This window comes from Polyodon spathula, chromosome 33, assembly GCF_017654505.1.
Source record: "Polyodon spathula isolate WHYD16114869_AA chromosome 33, ASM1765450v1, whole genome shotgun sequence".
NCBI classification, from domain to species: domain Eukaryota; kingdom Metazoa; phylum Chordata; class Actinopteri; order Acipenseriformes; family Polyodontidae; genus Polyodon; species Polyodon spathula.
In genome coordinates, this window is record NC_054566.1 from 2,845,589 (window position 1) to 2,865,424 (window position 19,836).

Here is a 19,836-nt window from a genome sequence, read left to right on the forward strand (position 1 = left end):
GTGCCTCTCTACCGCTTTATCCCTGACTTGGCCTTCATGGTTGCTTTGTTGGATCACTATGTTAGTTGCAGCTTGAAAGTCTTTATATAATGTACCCGAGGGAAATTAACTACAAGTTAAACCACTTTGAGAACACACAGGCTGAAACCATTTCACTACTTTTGTGACCTTTCAAACAAATCACTTGCACATGAGCTGATTTAGGGCTGCAGTAGCAAAGGGGTTGAATATTTATGCAACTGACATTAATCATTTTTTTCTCTGTAAATCTTACTTATTCATATTCTATATGCATTTTTTAACTTTAGCAACGGGAAGTAGTTTGTGTAGATTCTACATGTAAAGTCTAATTTGAAAACGTCGTGGAGTATGCTCAGATGCCAGCAAAATGTGAAAACTTTGCAGGGGGATGAATACTTCTGCAAACACTATATATCAGAGTTAGAAACACCCAAGATAAATATGCACAACTGTGAAACCAAGATGTGTAGGAGAGGTATTGATAATCACAAGCAGAACAAATGAACTCCTGCTCACTCTTACCAACAGAAAAAATATTTCAAAAGTCTAAATAAGATTAAACAGATGCTATAAAAAGCTGAGGCATTTTCACTTACATTGTGTTGTTAATCCCCTTTAATGTGATAAGAAATGCTTGCCTCTTCATGTGGGTTTTTTAAGTTGTATCAGGATATTCGAATATTTCAAAAGCGACACTAGAGATAAACTACAGCTTCCAGGTACTGTAGGTGAGAAAACTCACTCAGGTGGTCGGCGTGGAGACCACTGGAGTGAGTTTGACCTATAGCACATGTACTGATTAGGTACCTGGAAGCAGCAGCAGCTTGTCAAGTATAACCTGCTCACTGAAATACCTGCACATTCCAAATCCAAGAATAAAATAATATGTTCAACGATAGAAAAGGGGAAACTAGTGGCAATGCTGTTAGTGCTGATCAGAGGTTAGAAATTAGATTCAAATGTATTACAAAAATGAGTTGTAAAAGACTAGCAATCATTTAATATTCTGCAAAGTGATACCTGCCTGGGATTTTAATAAAATGTTAAGTCTTCATGAAATACTGAAAACAGTGTATTAGTGAAGAGCCCTTATACAGGAAAATACATGCTGTGAACATGGCCTAACAGTGACTTCACCAAATGAGTGAATAATCAAATGGTGAACTATCATTGGAGCACTGAAAACAATCAAGAAAGGCCTGGGTTGATGTTATATTAACCAAGAAAGCAGAACTACGTCAATGAAGCTGCAATATAATTGAAAGAGATACAGCTGCTTCAATATTTGGATGTTGTGTTTGCTCTAATAATGGAGCGGTTCAATGCGTTGTACAGCCTTGAAGAACTCATCATTATGAATCTCCAGCCTCACACACTGCAATAAACCCTGATCAATGCATGTCAAAAAGAACAACATGCTTCCAAAACAAACATTTAGAAATCTTGTAGCTCACCAGTCCTGGCAGTGAGAAATGAAAAACTAAAATTGTACAAGATAAGCCGCTCTCATGTTTCCATGCGTTGCTAAAGAATACTTCAAACACCTGTTTACAATTAGAGTTATACAACATATTTAAAGAGATACTGTAGGTCACAACTGAACTCAGCTCTATATCATCCATCCAGTTATCTGGTCAATAACTATAGACTTGTAAGATGTTAAGATATATACATATCTTAATATCTTACAAGTCTATAGTTATATATTCTTTATCCCTTACTAATCAGGATTTCCATACCCTTTTAAAATCACTTCCAGGAGCTGAAAATGGTGACAACAAGCTGATACATGAAGAAGTGTGGATGTCTGTTTTGCTGTGGAACTTGAAATAAAGTATATTTCCTCAATTCAAACTGAAAACCGGTTACATGTCTGATAAATGTGAGAATAACCAAAGTGACATTAACAGGGGCTTGTCCCTATTGACCCCCATTCTATTCTGTTCGGGATGTTTCAATGTGGTGATAATAACAGGGGTTTGTCTAATTAAGAACATGCCAGTGCAGTTTATAGAATTTGACCCTTTAGTTTTCAGTCCTTGGACAGTACATGTGGATCCAATATTGTTACGTTGAACTAAAGGCAGCTCACCTGGACCACACTATTCCTCACGCAACGAGTGACTTACACAGTGTAGGAGTTCTGAATTCCACTGTCCTGGCTGTGATAAAAACTTTCAATTCAATGTAATCCTAACCTTGTTTTCAACAGAAAGATCACAAAACATACAGACGAGCCAGCTTTAGCAAAGTTCAGATTCATCATTTTAACTTACATGACGGCCAAATATTCTCATATACAATGCCAGAAAAGCCTTTGCTAACACTCCCCAAAATAATCTGTCTAAATAGAGCTGTTTCTAGGAAATGTGTCAAAGTTAAAGTGCTTTAATATAACAAGCTACTACTTTCTGCTATGGTTAAAGCTTGTGTAGCTTTGCAGTACAATGCTGATCATATTATGCAACACAGCTTATTCAAAAGCTTATATTCAAATATTAAACCCCTGTGACTTATGTTTTTATACACTAGGATAAAAAAAAAAAAATTTAAAAAAAGCCAGAGACGCCATCAGTCTGTCACCTTGTGGCAGGATAGTTTGGGTGGTGACCTCAAAAGATTTAAACAAAAGCAAAACACTCAAAACAAAGGGCTGGATGGCCAAAAGAAACAGACAAAACACAATACGGAACCGAAACCAAAGAAGTGTCATGCTGGTGTATAACCTGCATGCATAGCAATTGCTTATATTTAATAAGCTTTACTTGGGTGCGTTTTTAAATTCAGCGGTGCTCTGCATTGCTGAGTCGGAAGTGACATCACTTGGTGCTCACCGGTGCGGGGAACAGAAAGGTTCCTTCTGCAGCATGCAAGGCTGTGGTTGACCTGTGCGAGCTGAAAAGCTTATTGGGTCGAAGGGTTAGTTATCTTTAGCCGACTAATCAGGAGCTAAAGCTTGTTGTTACATTAAAATGTCGAAAGCAGCTAGCCTGTAAATATTTATAAATATGAATGTATTAATGGATACACTTTCAAATACAGTTCGCTCACTTCTGTCAACTTTGTAACATTTGTTCTAAGTATAAAAGACAAATACATACATATATATATATATATATATATATATATATATATATATATATATATATATATATATATATATAGATAGTAATCTGTTCGCTCTCACATATCGAATTCTTGTACATCACCAGCTCAGTTGGCTACTCTGGATAAATACGCAAATGTGATATTTTGTTATCAATATGTTTATTAGCACTATTATATATTTATTAAAAATACCCAACTCCATACCCATTTTCAAAAGATTTGGTGTCTATGAATTTACAATTACACTGATAATAGTATCTCCGTGCAAGACAAACTTCCACAGAGTGTGCAGCCAATTTGGTTTTGCCGCAGTTCACTGACTCTCAACCCCGGGTGAATCCGCTGCTTCAGCCGTGACGCACCGGTGAATTTAGCAACAGTTCGTTGAGCAACTCCTGGTGAATTTAACAACGGCTTGGTGAATCCGCTTTACATCGGTGCATGCAGCGGTGAATTTAACAACACACACTCCCCTGATCAGCCAAAGCTGCAGGTTTATATACATGTGACTGTCTCCAAATTAATAATAAATTAATCAATCAGTCTACTGGAGACCGTCACATGGTGCACGGGTTTAGCATGGATAGGGAAGTTTAACCCCATCCTTGCTGCAAAAATAACAATAACAAAACAGCGTGCTTTAAATACATAACAGTATATTTAAATAATATGTACATAACTGTACATAAAATCATAATATGCACAGGGTGTATCCTGTCACACACCTTTAATCAGATCATCTCCTAAATCTAATAGAACACCTTAAGATGAAGGGTCATGTGACAGGAAATGGCTGAGGGGTGACGTCAGGCCAGAATGAGGAAGCACACAGGTACTGCATTTCCAACAAGAGACGCGTGGTGTGTCCTTTATTTTCAGGAACAAAAATAAATCAAATACTTAAACAAACAAACACTGCTCATAGAGCAGAACAAAATATGCAAACAAAATCACAAAACACAAAAACACAGGTCAGGCTAGCCAGTCGCCCTCACTGATCCTATACTTTACTGTACTGTACTGTTAAATTAATCTTTCTCCTCTCACTCTCCCATTCTCCAGTTCCGAACACCCACCTGGTGTGCTGAGAGCTGCAGGTTTATATGCAGATGACCATCTCCTGATTAGCAACAAACTAATCACTTAATTAATTCGGGAGATGGCCACCTTCTGCACAAGGTTTTTTAAATAATGTGGATGGGCATTTCGCCGTCATATATACAAATACATACATAAATATATAATAATAAACAAATATGACACGGGCAGAGGGGGAGACCCCATTCTAAAAATAAACAAATACTTTTAAACATCGGGGCTTTCCTACCGCCCTGCTACAGGCTACTATTCAATACAATCTGAAAAATTAATTTTAGAATAAATCGCGATATCGAGAGCCATACTTACCTCTACAGGAAGTTTAGATACTGAATGAATTAGTTTGGAAGTAAAAAGAGCAACTGATCCCGCAATAGTGTGTGCAAAAACAACACAGTAAACAATGCTAAATAAAGTTGAAATCACTTCAGTACTTCAGTGGTTCCCTGCATCAATATACAACTTACACACCACACTAGAATAGGGTTGTATCCCAGGACTGGCATTTTGAAAAGGTGCTCCCCTAAATGGGTTATTGACCGACTCAAGGGAGAACTAGAAGTGTTTTCAGTCACAGAGGGAGATATAAAGAAAAAGGGCAGACAGGAAGGTGGTGCAGAATCGAAACAGGTTTGTTGGAATGAAAGGCCTGTGCCTGTGAAGACCTTCTGTTCTTATATATGCATGATTGAAATGTTCTAAGAGAAAGACTGAAAATGCTCAGCTTTGATTAAACCGTAAGAGGTCAAGATAGGGGAACATATGCATATGAGTTGGCATTCTCCAGTAGCACCTGGTGTCAAATAAATGTCTTAATGATTAATTTCAAAATACCACCCTGGGGACTGAATTTCAACCTGACTTGCGTAAGCCAAATGCACACTGCAGCCCAATTGGCCCTGAGATACAGTGTCACTGCTGTACTGTCAATGGGCCCTGAGATACAGTGTCACTGCTGTACTGCCAATGGGCCTGAGATACAATGTCACTGCTGTACTGCCAATGGGCCCTGAGATACAGTGTCACTGCTGTACTGCCAATGGGCCCTGAGATACAGTGTCACTGCTGTACTGCCAATGGGCCCTGAGATACAGTGTCACTGCTGTACTGCCAATGGGCCCTGAGATACAGTCACTGCTGTACTGTCAATAGGCCCTGAGATACAGTGTCACTGCTGTACTGCCAATGGGCCTGAGATACAGTGTCACTGCTGTACTGTCAATGGGGTGTATTGCTTGTTTATTATGGTTGGTGGTATATTGTATCATTATTTAAAATAAATGTATTGTATGATTTGAATGTATTTTGTGTTTGATTTAAAATACTATGTTTTTCTTTGTTATTGTTATTGGTCTGGCAGAGGCGGTGTTAGCGGTTCCTCTCTGCCAAATAGCCTATGATTACTGACTGCCGGCCACGCAAACTAGTGCGTCAATAAGGCAAATGTTTGCTGTATTTATTTTTAAGTGATAAAAAAATGTGTATTTACACTACTTTCAGAAATGTTAAATTTCACGGGGAACTACATATTACACGGCAATCAGCACATTTCATGGAAATCGAGAAATCCGTCACAATGGTGAAAAAAATACAGCCTTATGTATAATGCGTCAATTAAAAGATATTTGGTATGCAAAACTGAAAAAAGCATATACATGCTTGCATTCAATATGAATTGTACAACTGCATGGCTAGAATTGTATGCTTAGCAGTGTAACTGCATGGCTGAGGGCATGGTTGTATGATTTGGGCTGGATTTGTGCTGTTGCTCTGTATTGAATAAATGTGCTCCGATTGGCTGAAGCAAACTTGGTCATTGTAAAAGGGCTGTTCTAAGATGTCATGGGAAGGCTAAAGGATGTGACTGATTAGCAATTACATGACTGCAGAAATTCCCTGGGTGAAATGTCCTTGGCTCCCACTCCCACAGCTTGCAGTAATTTCATTACTGTTGCACACTCTGCTGTGTGTTATTGCTTACATACTTCTCGTCCTGACAGGAACATGCCTGGGTCCCCTTAATATAGGACATGCTTTAAAAGACAGCAGGCGATGGTAACACATGCAAAATTAGAGCTCTTTCTTACCTGTCCGGCAGGTGCAGTTGTAGCCACCCCCCTCTCTGTGTGGCTGACAGGAGCCTCCTTGCTGGCACGGGTTGTTCTGGCAGGGGTTTCTGGTCTGGCACAGTGTGCCCAGATATCCAGGTGGGCAACTGCACAGGACATTTCCCTGGCTGTTATTGTAGCAAGTACCACCGTTAAGACACTCCCCCCCCAGGACAGGACAGACCGCTCCTGTGCAAACAGAAAACAGACAGATATTCCAGCAATGAAACGCATCTCCTCAGAAGCTATGTACCTTAGCTCACTGATCGTGAATCAGAGGTAACTCTCTGAACAGGAAATCACTGTGCCAGAACCAGTTCCAATCAGACTGAGAAAGACTCACTGCTCCAAATGCTTTCTGGTTTAGCGTCCTTCCCCCACGCCTTGCCTGAGGGTGGCAGTCGTACTACAGTGTCATTGTGTGAGTGAACAGAATAGACTGACCTGGGCAATCCCATTCCTCACACTCCTACCCTGAACATCTTTTACTTGGTTGGTAGAACAGTCCGTTTGCTTGATGAGCAGTTCCATGATTGTGCAGGAACTTGAAATTAATTTTGTGATGTGCACATACGACACATTTTTTAATTTTGTTTGTTCTGTGCCACAAACCCCCCACCCCACCCCCCACACCAGTTAGTTTCCCATTTTCATGCCAGCTGTATCTTCCCATCTCTGAGCTGCACAGGTTTTCATTCCCTATGCGTCACTGCAGTAGTCAATGGACTGGAATTCCTTCCTTTGTTTCCTCTCAGGACTGTTTGATCCAGGTTAATATTTTACAATAAGCTTTCACATGGATCAATACCATTTCCTTAATTCAGCACTAGCTTTTCATTAGAATGGTCCTTTACTGCAAGAAGGTCTGACCTTGTAGAGATTACCTCCCAACACCCCCCCTGGATAACAAGAGACTCATGCATAACCAGCTACAGGTATCTAAGTGATGAAATTACCCCACCAAAGCAATAATCATTTACAGCTTTCAGGCCCATTTTAAATACCAGAATCTCATTCCACCCTTATCAACAGAGTGTGAAACATAGAGTGCAAATGTATTGGCACACCCCATTGTTACGTAGTTTTGATTTGTTGTGCATATGAACTCAAACCACTCAAACTGAAAATCTGGGAAAATTGTCAAAATAGGCAAACTAATGATTGTCTAATTTAAGGAATGACTTTAATAGGCCACACATACAATTAAATTAAAATAAGAGAAAAAGAGAAAAGAAACAGAGAGCATGGTAAAATGCATAAGACTTTTTAGAAGTAGTTTAAGATGCCAAATTAAATCACATGCTGCAGTTGAGCTGCTCTGCAGACGCGTGCAGGAGGATCTGTTTAGTTTCACATGTTTGAGCTGCTCTGCAGACGCGTGCAGGAGGATCTGTTCAGTTTCATGGGTTTGAGCTGCTCTGCAGACGCGTGCAGGAGGATGTTCAGTTTCATGGGTTTGAGCTGCTCTGCAGACGCGTGCAGGAGGATGTTCAGTTTCATGGGTTTGAGCAGCTCTGCAGACGCATGCAGGAGGATGTTCAGTTTCATGTGTTTGTGCTGCTCTGCAGACACGTGCAGGAGGATCTGTTCAGTTTCATGGGTTTGAGCAGCTCTGCAGACGCATGCAGGAGGATGTTCAGTTTCATGTGTTTGTGCTGCTCTGCAGACACGTGCAGGAGGATCTGTTCAGTTTCATGGGTTTGAGCAGCTCTGCAGACGCATGCAGGAGGATGTTCAGTTTCATGTGTTTGTGCTGCTCTGCAGACGCATGCAGGAGGATCTGTTCAGTTTCATGGGTTTCAGCTGCTCTGCAGACGCGTGCAGGAGGATCTGTTCAGTTTCATGGGTTTGAGCAGCTCTGCAGACGCGTGCAGGAGGATCTGTTCGGTTTCATGGGTTTGAGCAGCTCTGCAGACGAATGCAGAAGGATCTGTTCAGTTTCATGTGTTTGTGCTGCTCTGCAGACGCGTGCAAGAGAATCTGTTCAGTTTCATTGGTTTGAGCAGCTCTGCAGGCGCGTGCAGGAGGATCTGTTTCGTTTCATGGGTTTGAGCAGCTCTGCAGACGCATGCAGGAGGATCTGTTCAGTTTCATGTGTTTGTGCTGCTCTGCAGACACGTGCAGGAGGATCTGTTCAGTTTCATGGGTTTGAGCTGCTCTACAGATGTGTGTGTGTGTGTGCGTGTGTGTGTATACACAATAGGTTTCTAATAAATATATATATGCAGTCCAAAATATTTAGCAAATAATACAAAGACAGTACACAGCGTTTTCTTATGAAATGTTTTTTATTTTACTTTTATTTGTGTAACGTTATCTCTGGGTTTTTGTTTAGCTTCCTGGTACTTTTTGTGTGTGTGTGTGTATATATATATATATATAGTGCCAAATGAGGCATACTGCATCTGCATCAATACACCCTACTGTATTTTAATATTAACTATTTGCATTTGGAAGGAGAATTTCTCTCTGGTTTATTAAATCTTTCCAGAACCGCCATCATATCATTGACTTGTTTTGTATTCTGATTTCCACGAGCGCACCTCATCGCTATAAAAGAGCAAGTAAACAAACGGCAAAATGCGCCGCTGTTTCTCTTGCTACACAAAGCTGTTCAAGCTCTTGAAAATAATCTGAATTAGACACAAGTCGCCGAGCAATTTGGTGTTTCCCGTTCTGTTGAGTTGCTTCACCATTCTGTTAAATAATATCATTCTTGTATATTGCTGTTGTATTTTGTAACGTGTGCAGGGGTGCTGTGGTAATTTAGTTTGACAGTTAGTTTATTAATGTTGTTAACCCTAAGTAACGGCCATAATTTTTTTCTCTGCCATTGTGATACTGAACACAAACCACAACCGCCAGCTAATTTATATAGCGATTTAAGCTTTTTGACTGTTTTGTTTTGCTTTCGTTTTATTAATGTTAGTTTGTCTGTTACTTTATTATTATAGTTTATTAACATACACTTGCCTATTGTTTTGCTTTTATTGCATCAAGAAAAGTAATACATACGTATTTATTTATTGACTCATATTGTGTCTGGTGGCTAACTCCATTTGGGCTTTAAGAACTGTACTACCTAAATAGGGTGAGAAAAATGTGAAACCCAGCCACTCTCCACTGCTGGATCTGCTCATTATCATTTACCATCAGGTAAAACATCCTGATTAAAGGAGTCTTTTCAGACGCAGGGTCAGCAATTTAAAAGGGATGTGAATAGTTTGTAAGCTTGTAAAGTAATTACATAAGCAGAAACAACATGGCATAATATGTATATGTTCTCAATGTGGCCTAAGGTTAATATCATGAAATAATGTAACAGGATCCTCTCCTGAGTCTCTCTGATGACACTAGTGTCTACAATAATAACGGCTCGTAAACTTGAAATGTAATTAAATGCTGAGATATTATCACTCTCACTCCTCTGCGTACGTCAGCTGCTGCACGGCTTTCATTAACAAAGTACCATCAGTATCCCAAACATCTGAAAGACAACCAACGAATACAAGGCCAATTAACAGCAATTATTTTTATACCAGTCCTTTTATGACCTACATATAAAACAGCTATTGTTATTGTTCTTTACATTCCCATGTCCCTGCTCCTCTATCTTTGTTAAAATGTAACTTTTCTAATATCCTTTCAGTTTCTTTAACTTTAAAACCATGTCAGTATTAGCGTAGTTTTAGTCACTCTATCACTGGTTCGTGGAGTGTAGGGTTAGTCTTCCCAGTTGTTTTTCATTGGTCAATTGATGCACCACCATCGTATCACAATTACGGACTCAGTGTGCAAGGTGCAATAGGGAATGCACGTCGTTGTTTTTTTTCTGTTTAGACGCATGTTAAATTCTGATGTGTTATCTGATCCAATGTGTAAGGCATTAAGACTGGGTTTCTACTGTACCTCACAGCACTTTCTATGAATAAGCAGCTTTCTCAGACTGGGTTTCTACTGTACCTCACAGCACTTTCTATGAATAAACAGTTTTCTCAGACTGGGTTTCTACTGTACCTCACAGCACTTTCTATGAATAAGCAGCTTTCTCAGACTGGGTTTCTACTGTACCTCACAGCACTTTCTATGAATAAACAGCTTTCTCAGACTGGGTTTCTACTGTACCTCACAGCACTTTCTATGAATAAGCAGCTTTCTCAGACTGGGTTGCTTCCTCGCAGCAGTTTCACCGAGGTTATCTCTATCAGCAGGGTTCATTACAGCAGCTGTCCTCCCTAATAATTCAAGAGCCAAGGAAAAGGTTTTAAAAGGAGGCATACCTGCAGGGCTTTTAAAGACGGTGGCGACTGATCTATTAGGGCCTCCTTCTGGAGCTGCAGACCTCACAGCAAATGTAGACAGGAAGCCTAAAGGAGGGAGGAAACAGTAAACAGTTTACACGAGCGTGCACGGCTGCATGATAGCCCGGTGCTTCATTTATTACATGAGGAGAAGAAGGATCATCACAACTTGGAATGGGTTTGTTTTAGCGTCGTTACACTGACACAGAAAAGTCCACAGCTTGTTGTTAAAGAAAAATGATTTACAGTACAGGACCAGTGAGACAATGAGAAGATGGCAGGAAACATATTGTTTAATTGACTTGGTTCTCAGCGAATGAGGTAGAAATAAGTAAGGAGTGACTGAAAACACAACACCCAAAAGACGAATGGAGATGTTACAATGAATGCATTATTGACCACCCTGGCTTTTATTTTGTGAGCCTCACTTAAACATCCCTTGATCGTGCCCTATTTGGAACCTCATGCATATATTGCATTGCTAGCACCTGATGTATATGTATTACATTACTAGCACCCTCATATATATCGTAATTGAAACAGCCAGAGATACTGGTATCCAAAGTCAACAATAGGCAAGTGTCTTGTGTGATTGACACCCGTTTAAAAAATAAATACATTACTCTAATGTGATTTAACATGGTATTTTGTGAGACCCTGAAAAATAAATGTTAAAAAGAAGCCTAGATATAATTCTCTCTTATTTCTCCACAGCTTCTAAAAACCCCTTCTCACTTTACCCGACTCCTTGGGTTTCCAGACCTGGTATTATCTGGAGAGCTATGCAATGTTTTAACACTGGCGTCTTTCAAAGAACTCAACACACTTTCCAAGAACAACGGCAATGAAAGGCTCTTATGTATCCCCCTCCAGATTTCTGTAAATAGTCAAGCTGGCCTCAGTACATTTTTTGTAAATGCTACACAAATAAAATGCTATTGTTGCACAGCAGACAGTAATGGTAAAAGAAAACATTTACAGCCGTCTAAAAGGAGTTTTATCAAAACCATCTCAAGGGTTTGGTCAAAGAAAGCTATGAATGCGTTCTCTATTTTCCATCAGTGAGCTGGATTCAAGCATTTAGTTGCTGAGCAACTGGTCTGTAATCTAACATTAGGATAATCTGTACTCTACATTATTAACTGCTTCAGTGTTCTGCCGACACCACACCGGGCACTAATTATACTGATCTACTACTATGTGGAATACCTCTGTAGGCTTTAGCATCGCATGCCAAACAACTCATAGCAAATATATGCAAAAGAATTCAAGAGTTGAACATGCTTGCACTGGAGCCTTTGTTGCTATGTCTTGCAGCCTCACATGTTTGCAGAAGACAGAACTCAGTTAAAATTAAGAACTTATTGGTTAATATTCCGTGTTGTTTTTATTTTGTAGATAATTCTCACCCAGTAATTTGTTTTTAAAGTTTTGGTGTTGAATTGTGTGTACTGTGAATTCAGTTTACGATTTTTAATTCATAATAAAAGCTCTCCCATCATAGTTTGATCTATGGGGTATATCATTTTTTGGTGTTGCAAAAGCTGGCAAAATTAAGGCTGTAAAGATTTCAATATTTAAACCAAAATAAAAATGACATAGACATTTACTAAAGGATATTCGGAGTACTTTGATTTTCATAATGTGTAGTCTAAACGCATTGTAAACCACTGTAATTGAATACTATGTAAAATGTCAAATAAATACCAAAGTATGAAGATGAATGGACAGTGCACTTTAAACAAAGCAGGTTTAAATGTAGATTTACAACCTCTTTGTACCAAGACAGTCCGCTGGCGACTTTCTTACTAGATTTCGTATAGCAAGTCTACAAAAGTACTACAGTATACTGCTCTCAATTGCAAATTGCCTTTTATGCCTGGTGAAGTCTGCTAGGTAGTTCAGACACTCTGATACAAAACCCTACGATAACCTTCTGAATGATGCAATACCGAAAGAAATGAATAACAACTGAACTACCAGCTTCATAAGGAGGGTTAAGACTCAACCATTTCAAAGCTTTCATTTGGTGTAGCTTTGAATACAAACAATACAAAATATTGCAGAACAATATATACTGTATATATACATATATATATACACACACACTGTATAAGGGTTTTTATGTTTGTGAAACTATTTCAACATTTCAAGGATGATTTCCCAAAAGAATTAGGAGATCTACTGTTAACGTGTGAAAGGAAAATAATATGTATTATTTAAGTAAGTGAGCGGTACGCCCTGATTGACAGTGTTATGCCAGGGTTCCTGGTTCTCACAACCACTGCTATTGTTGAGGCATTTCAGATTTGAACTTCTTTTAAATGCTTTTTTTTTTTTTTGTTCTAAAGTTTTGGGCCTCTCTTGTTAATCAGTCCTTGATATTGCTTTAAGCAAGTTTACAGTCATGTATGGGACCTTGTGTTTAACATCTAGAGTGTATGGTAAGCTAAATAACCTGCTTACCCATATGAAAAATAATTTTCAGAAATACCACAGAAAAAGCTCTGATCATATTTCAAATATAGTTAGAGTGTATTTCCTGACCTTCATGAAACACACATGTCTGTATATGTTACACACATGGCCATGTTCTATTCAGGCCAGAGAAATTCAAATATGTCAAAGCAGACATATTAGCGCTACAAGAAATGCTATACTTTCCATCTTGGTAACTGGTCATTTCTTGTGTCATTGCGATTCCGTTAATCAACATTTTATTTCTGCATTACTTGAATGCATTTTGGTTCAGTCTTCTTCTGCTGGATGAAAGCAGTCCCTTGAGAATAAGACACGGTGATGAGCTCTCAGTATAAATTAGGGGTTACACCAATAGGAAAAACGCAGCTGTGTCACTTTGCGAATTTGTACGCTCTACACAAAACAGTTTACAGCTGCATTGCTATTTTTTTTTTAATCTGGATTTATTATGTACAGGTACTCCATAATCATTGTTTTTATTTTTACTGTAGAACAAAGATTGAAGGAAATTGCACATTACCTTACTGCTTATACAATATATATTAACCATAAAATATATAAATATATTACATCCCTGTATTTCAGTCGTGGAATGCGTACAGAAACGTTCGCTCTGGGGTTCCAGCTCCTCAGCACCATACCACCAGCACGACCGGCTACTATGAAACCTCCAGCCCTGTCCAGCACTCTGACTGCACACCAGCTACTACTGCATTTGGAATGAAACTAGAGAAGGTTTGGAATTTGATAAACTTCATTCATGTGCAATGCAGCGATATTGCTGCAGAAAAAAAAAAAACGAACGTTTTTAATACAATATTACAACTTAAGCGCATCGTGAACAAATATTAAGATACAAAATTGCCGCCAGCTGTAAACTTTGATGACATTAAATCTCTCAAGGTTTGGGTAGGTCACTGAAACCAACTTGAAAAAGGTAACTGTTTACCTAAGTCACATATTATTTAATTAAACAGTCTTAAATTTGAATCTATAAATAACGTTTCACCTTGCAAAAAATATAACCGCAATAATATAACGGAATTCAAGCACTCTGCGCCTTTTCTCACGTTTTCTAATCTGCAATATTGCCGAGCTGTACGAGTAGATAAAAAAAGTCACCTACCTGAAAGCAGCGCGATCAAAAAACTGAATTGACCTCTTGTTTTACTATTACAGCCCATGATAAAGTGGTATTAATCTGCGCACTGGAGACATCCCGCAGGAGCACCTGCAGACCTGTACGCAGGCACACATGCTTTTGTAGTTTTGTGTGACTTCCACAGCTCGCTGCGGGGAGGAGAGAGAGCGCTGCGATGGCTTGTGGGGCTTGTAGTTCTGCAGAGCAAGTCTCAGAATTCACTTGACAGGAGATCAAGGGCTGTTGCCGTTGTCACTCAGCGTGCTGTTGACTGGTGCCTGTAGACAAGCACTGCAGTACTGCAGTGAGGCTTTACTCGCTGGTCAAAAGATGATGTTGCTTGAGCAGAACAGAACCTCTTCAGCATGGATGATGTGTTTACAAATTAAACTACAATGACAATGTATATAATGTGAAGCGATGTACACAAGATTCCAACCAGTTGTGAAGCTTGTTTGAGCGTGCTGAAAGTAACCCAAATACAAACTTGTTTTCTGATATTGATAGGGTTGCCTTGTAGTGCATGTGTACGTGTTTTTTGGGGTTTTTTTTGTATTGACAGTATTTCGTGCATTTGAGTGTTGCAATGAATATTCGTATTTTGCTCTTTTTCCAGCGTGCTTATTTATCAATGTACACGTTGTAAGCACTTGATAGGTTTGTAATCCACCATTGAATGAATCAGTATTTTTCAGTCCCATTTACATCAATGGTTGATTTATAATCCTATCAAGTGCACCAAAAAGTAGTCGCCTTTGCTTTGCTTTTGTGATAAAACTGGTACTTGTAGTGATTTTATTGTTAATCTTAAAAACAGTTTGAAGCGTTTTTGAGTGTGTTGTGGACCACAGTTTTCAATATTTACAGGGTTGCATTTTTCTTCGTATTGACACAGTATTTCATGCGGTTGTTTTGCAATGAAGACTCGTTGCTGGTTAATATTTGATTGATTGTCCATGTTTACCAATGTACACGTTTTGAGGGTGAACAATAAATAAATGTGTTAATAAAGATGATACTTATTGCTTTTATTAATTTTAAAACCACGTTTGTTTGTTTTTTTATTATGCTGCAAGCCTACCTTAATACACGCTTGTGTTCCTATCTTTACAGGTCTTTAGTGGATTATTATTATTATTATTATTATTGTTGTTATTTTTACGTTTTCAAAGTGTGTGCATGCTATCCTGGCCCCCCTGCGGCTGCAGGGGATCAGAGTAATAAACTATCTTGAGGAGGGGTTGATCTGTTCCCAGTTGCAAGAGGGAGCAGTGGCCAGCACCACGGTTATGACAGAGCATCTGGTGAGGTTGGGCCTCATCATCAATGATGCAAAGAGTAGGCTTACACCAGTGCAGTGCACGACGTATTTGGGGCTCCGGCTGGACTCCAGTACGATGCACACATCAGACGACAGAGTTGCAGCTGTACAGGGTTGCCTCTCCCTGTTCCAACAGGGATCGCAGGTCACCCTCCTATTGTGCCAGAAACTATTGGGTCTGATGGCCGCAGCCATATCAGCCATTCAGTGGCCCGCTACAAGCGTGGCTCAATGTGTTCTACCTCAACACCTAATGCGACAGATACCGTTGGCTGTGTCTCCCGTGTGCTCGGCAGCCCTACGCTGGTGGAGGACGACCTCTCACCTGCGCAAAGATGTGCGAAAGGGAGTAGTGTTAAACCGCAAAGTGGTGACAACAGACGCCTCCAACTTGGGCTGGGGGGTGTTCTGGGAAGGCAGAGGAGTATGTGGATCCTGGCCGGACCACTGGACATCCCTGCACATAAGCACGCTGGAGTTGCAGGCGGTCTCCCTTGCTCTCCACCACTTCCTCCTGGTGCTGAGTGGTACACATGTGTTGATCCGGACGGACAACACAACAGTGGTGGCATATGTCAACCACCAGGGTGGCCTATGGTCCCCAGGGTTGCAAATCGCATGGCCTTCAGGCTATTATAACATGGGCTCAGAGGAACTTGCTGTCCCTGCGGGCAACGCACATTCCCGGAGTGGTGAACTGGGCAGCGAATGTCCTCTCCAGGAAGGGTCTGCATCCATCAGAGTGGAGACTCCTGCCTTAGATAGTGGAACAGTTTGGGAAGGTGCAGGTCGATCTCTTCACCTCGGCAGAAACCACACATTGCCCCCTGTGGTACTCCTTCCACTGCTTAGGCGGTCCACTCGGTGTAGACACCCTAATGCACAAATGGCCCAAAGTGTTTTTGTACGTTTTCCCACCTATACCGCTGCTCCCAGCCTTTCTCGAAAAGGTCAGGTTAGAGGAGGTGTCAGTTCTCCTAGTGGGCCCCAAGTGGCCCAGGAGAATCTGGTTTTTCAACCCTGTGCCAGCTGTTACATGGCCAGCCCACTGCGCATGTATCTCCTCAGTCAGAAGAGAGGCACTCTTTGGCACCCGGAACCGGGTAGGTTCCGGCTATAGGTCTGCCCCTTGAAAGGGTCTGCCTTCCTCTCTATTCCAGTTGTATTCCCAAAATATGACTAATATTTCTATGATAAATGAGTTGTTTAGCACTACGTTCTTCCTGAGTTTCAGGTAACTATATTTAACTGGGTGGCTTTTACACGTTTCAACTGTGATTATTAGTCTCTTGCTGATATTGAATGATCTCTTATTCAACGGAACTCTGCACAGAGATCTATATTGCATTACTGCAATAAGAATACTTTAAAATATTGTTGCATTTTATTCTGGACTCGTTTTTTTTCCCCCCAATTATTCTAACCTCTATATGTAACCCATGATGACAGTAACCTTGCGCATTGATATTTTGTTGAGTACCATTGCTCTAAACTAGCGTTGTCAGAAAGTATTTAAGTTATTTAGATAAACATGGCAATGCGTGGCTCGATGGTGGTGCACTTTTGCGCTTAAAGGCAACAGAGGTAATTCACTCTCTATTAGTATTATACTGTATCTGTTAAAAATCTTTAATTGCCATCAGCCCGGGTGGCTGTGGGCAGTTGAGAAACTGCCCAGGCAGATGCCGAAATGACATAAAATTCTATGATAATTTGGCATCTGCCCACCGTAGCTGGGCACTTTGCGAACTATATATATATAGTGAAGGATACATTCACAGTTGGTAAGTAAACCAAGGTGCAAGTGGTACTTTGAATGAGCAGGCTTGAGAGCGTACTTCAATGAATGACAGTTTAATGAACAGAAAATTAAAAAATAAACACAAGTCAGCCTTGCCCGGACGTTGGGCTCCTCGTCTCGGTTTAATAATAAACTTTAAACTTAGTCACTCAAATCATAAACACAACTACAAATGTGTCATTTAAATAATATAACGGTAATCCTTTAAGCACACCAGGGTCTGTTGGGTTCCAAGCTTGAAGCTGTAACCAGTTACGTTTGGAGTAACCCCGCCTCCGCTCCCTCAGCCTCTAGAACAGCAGAGGCCCTGCTACACTCTGCAGGAGCCCAAGAAGCGGGCTTAGGCACATTCCCCACCATTGGGGATACGGTCAGAGTACTTGTGCAGGGATTCACCTTCACCAGTGGGGACAAAGACCCGACCTGACCCGTCCAAGCTGTGCAGTATAACTGACGGTTAGTGGGCAACGAAGGCAGACACAGGGGAGTTACTGGCAGTAACAGCGGCGATGACCGACCTAATGGGGGAGTTAGATCAGGCATCAGGCAGGTCTCTAGCAGCGCTGGTAGCCGCGCGGACATCTCTGGCTAACACAGGCCAAGGTCGTCGAGACCGAAAAGACAGCACTACTAGATGCCCCTGGGGAAGACGTTTGGAGCAACCATTGATGTGAGCTTTGAAAGGTCCCACAAGGCCACGGAGGTTGCTTCCAAGTTTTTGCACCTTCCTGCCTACTGCCAGCGCCCAAGGTGGCATTCACAGCCTGCAGGGGCAACAGGGCCTGAACACCGCCCACCACTGCAAGGGACCACCGCCGGCCAAGGGTAACCGGTTCTCCAGGGCATAAGAGGCCAGGGCATAAGAAACACCCACCCCCTCCCAAGCCCAAGGGAGACCGCCCCTGAGGGGCCCCTGCTGCCACCAACCCCCCTCACAACCGGACTGACCCCCCTCGTTGCTTGGACGGACCAAAGGCACAACAACAGTGAGACACGGATATGCTCTACAATTTCGAATAGGTCCACCACCCTTCAAGATTGTGATCTGCACCACCGTCGAGCCCATGAAAGCGATACTCCTTCAACAGGAGATTGCCAATCTTCAACAGATTAACGCTGTGCGCTTGGTAGATCCAAGCAATGCACTCAGCGGCTTTTACTCCGGGTACTTCCTGGTGCCCAAAAGGGACTGCGATTTCAGACCTATTCTGGACCTCAGTGTCCTCAATTTGTTCCGCCAACAGAGTAAGTTCAACATGTTGACAGCACAGCGTATCCTCCAGTCCGTCCATCCGGGCGACTGGTTCACATCAATCGACCTGCAAGACGCTTCCCGATCCGTCCCGCGAAAAGAAAGTAAATGCGTGCTGCCATTTGGCCTCTCGCTGGCAGCCGCACATTTTCAAAGTGCGTGGATGCAGCACTGGCTCCACTCAGACTGCAGGATTTTCGGATCCTAAACTATCTGGACGATTGGCTAGTTTGTGCGCGTTCCAAAAGAGGCGCACAACCTCATATCTGGCTGTGTTTAATACCGACAATACCAACATAATGAAAATTATGAACAATACAAACCTAATAATAATAATACATTAATACATAACCGTAAAACAGCTCTACATTAAAAAAAAAAAAATTAATTCAGTGATACAAATTCGAAAACATGATTATTTTACTGAGCCGCTCACTTACTTAACGCATCCTGTATGTCCAGAACTGTGCAGATATGTGGAAATCTGCACGACATGAAGAACGCCACCACTGACTACTTCAGGACGAGAGAAGCGTCCTGTATTCAGCTGCTTGTGTCTTATGTTGTGATGATACATTTTGGCGACTTCTATCTCTGAAAATCACTGTTGTCTAACAACCTAAATTTAAAACCTGGTTAAAATGGTTTAAGCTTAACGTTAAGAATATCAATAATTACACACTGTGTGGAAAAGACATGATGATGAGTTTCGCACACCTGGACTTGCATGCAGTCGTAGCTTGCGATGTTTATGCGCATGCGCTGCATAAAGACACGCTCAGAAAATACCCTTTTTCATAATAATTACGTGCTGTCATAATTTGCTTGTGATGCCGTTTTCTTGAGACCTTGCGCAAATGTTAATACTACTTCAAAAGTTAGATTTATTTTTAACAAAGCAAAAAATTTGCAAAAAAAAAAACAAACAAACAAAAACCAAAAAAAAATTTTTAAAAAAAACTGCAATTTTTTTTCACGGCTCCATTGACTTCATGGAAAATATTCCCCCGAACTCTCTCTATACCAGATACCTTTGTGCGGAGTATGACGATAGTCTCCATTGAAAATCAGCGGAGCCGAGTAGCTTTGGCTGCCTGGACACAGATGCCAATTCCGGGACAGGTGGCAATCCCATTACAATACTGTGATGCATGAACTGCAATTTGTATTGTGTGGTCGTAGTGCTGCAGTTGTTTGGAAATTT

At 40.9% G+C, this 19,836-nt stretch overlaps 1 protein-coding gene across 2 annotated transcripts in view; it reads right to left on the reverse strand.

Annotated features, from left to right (window-relative positions):
* LOC121303563 (protein crumbs homolog 2-like) overlaps positions 1-19,350 on the reverse strand; it is a 99,400-nt gene extending 80,050 nt beyond the window's left edge. Inside the window, exons 1-3 of one of the 2 annotated variants that reach the window (XM_041234350.1) lie at positions 19,073-19,350; positions 10,616-10,702; positions 6,315-6,524 (exon numbers count right to left, since the gene is read on the reverse strand). In XM_041234350.1, coding sequence (XP_041090284.1) covers positions 6,315-6,524; positions 10,616-10,702; positions 19,073-19,127 — 352 coding nt within the window. In that variant the 5' untranslated portion in view covers positions 19,128-19,350. Of the gene's footprint in view, positions 1-6,314; positions 6,525-10,615; positions 10,703-14,243; positions 14,346-19,072 lie in introns of those variants that run through there. The other variant, XM_041234349.1, reaches the window with a different exon arrangement.
* Positions 19,351-19,836: the final 486 nt, after the last annotated feature.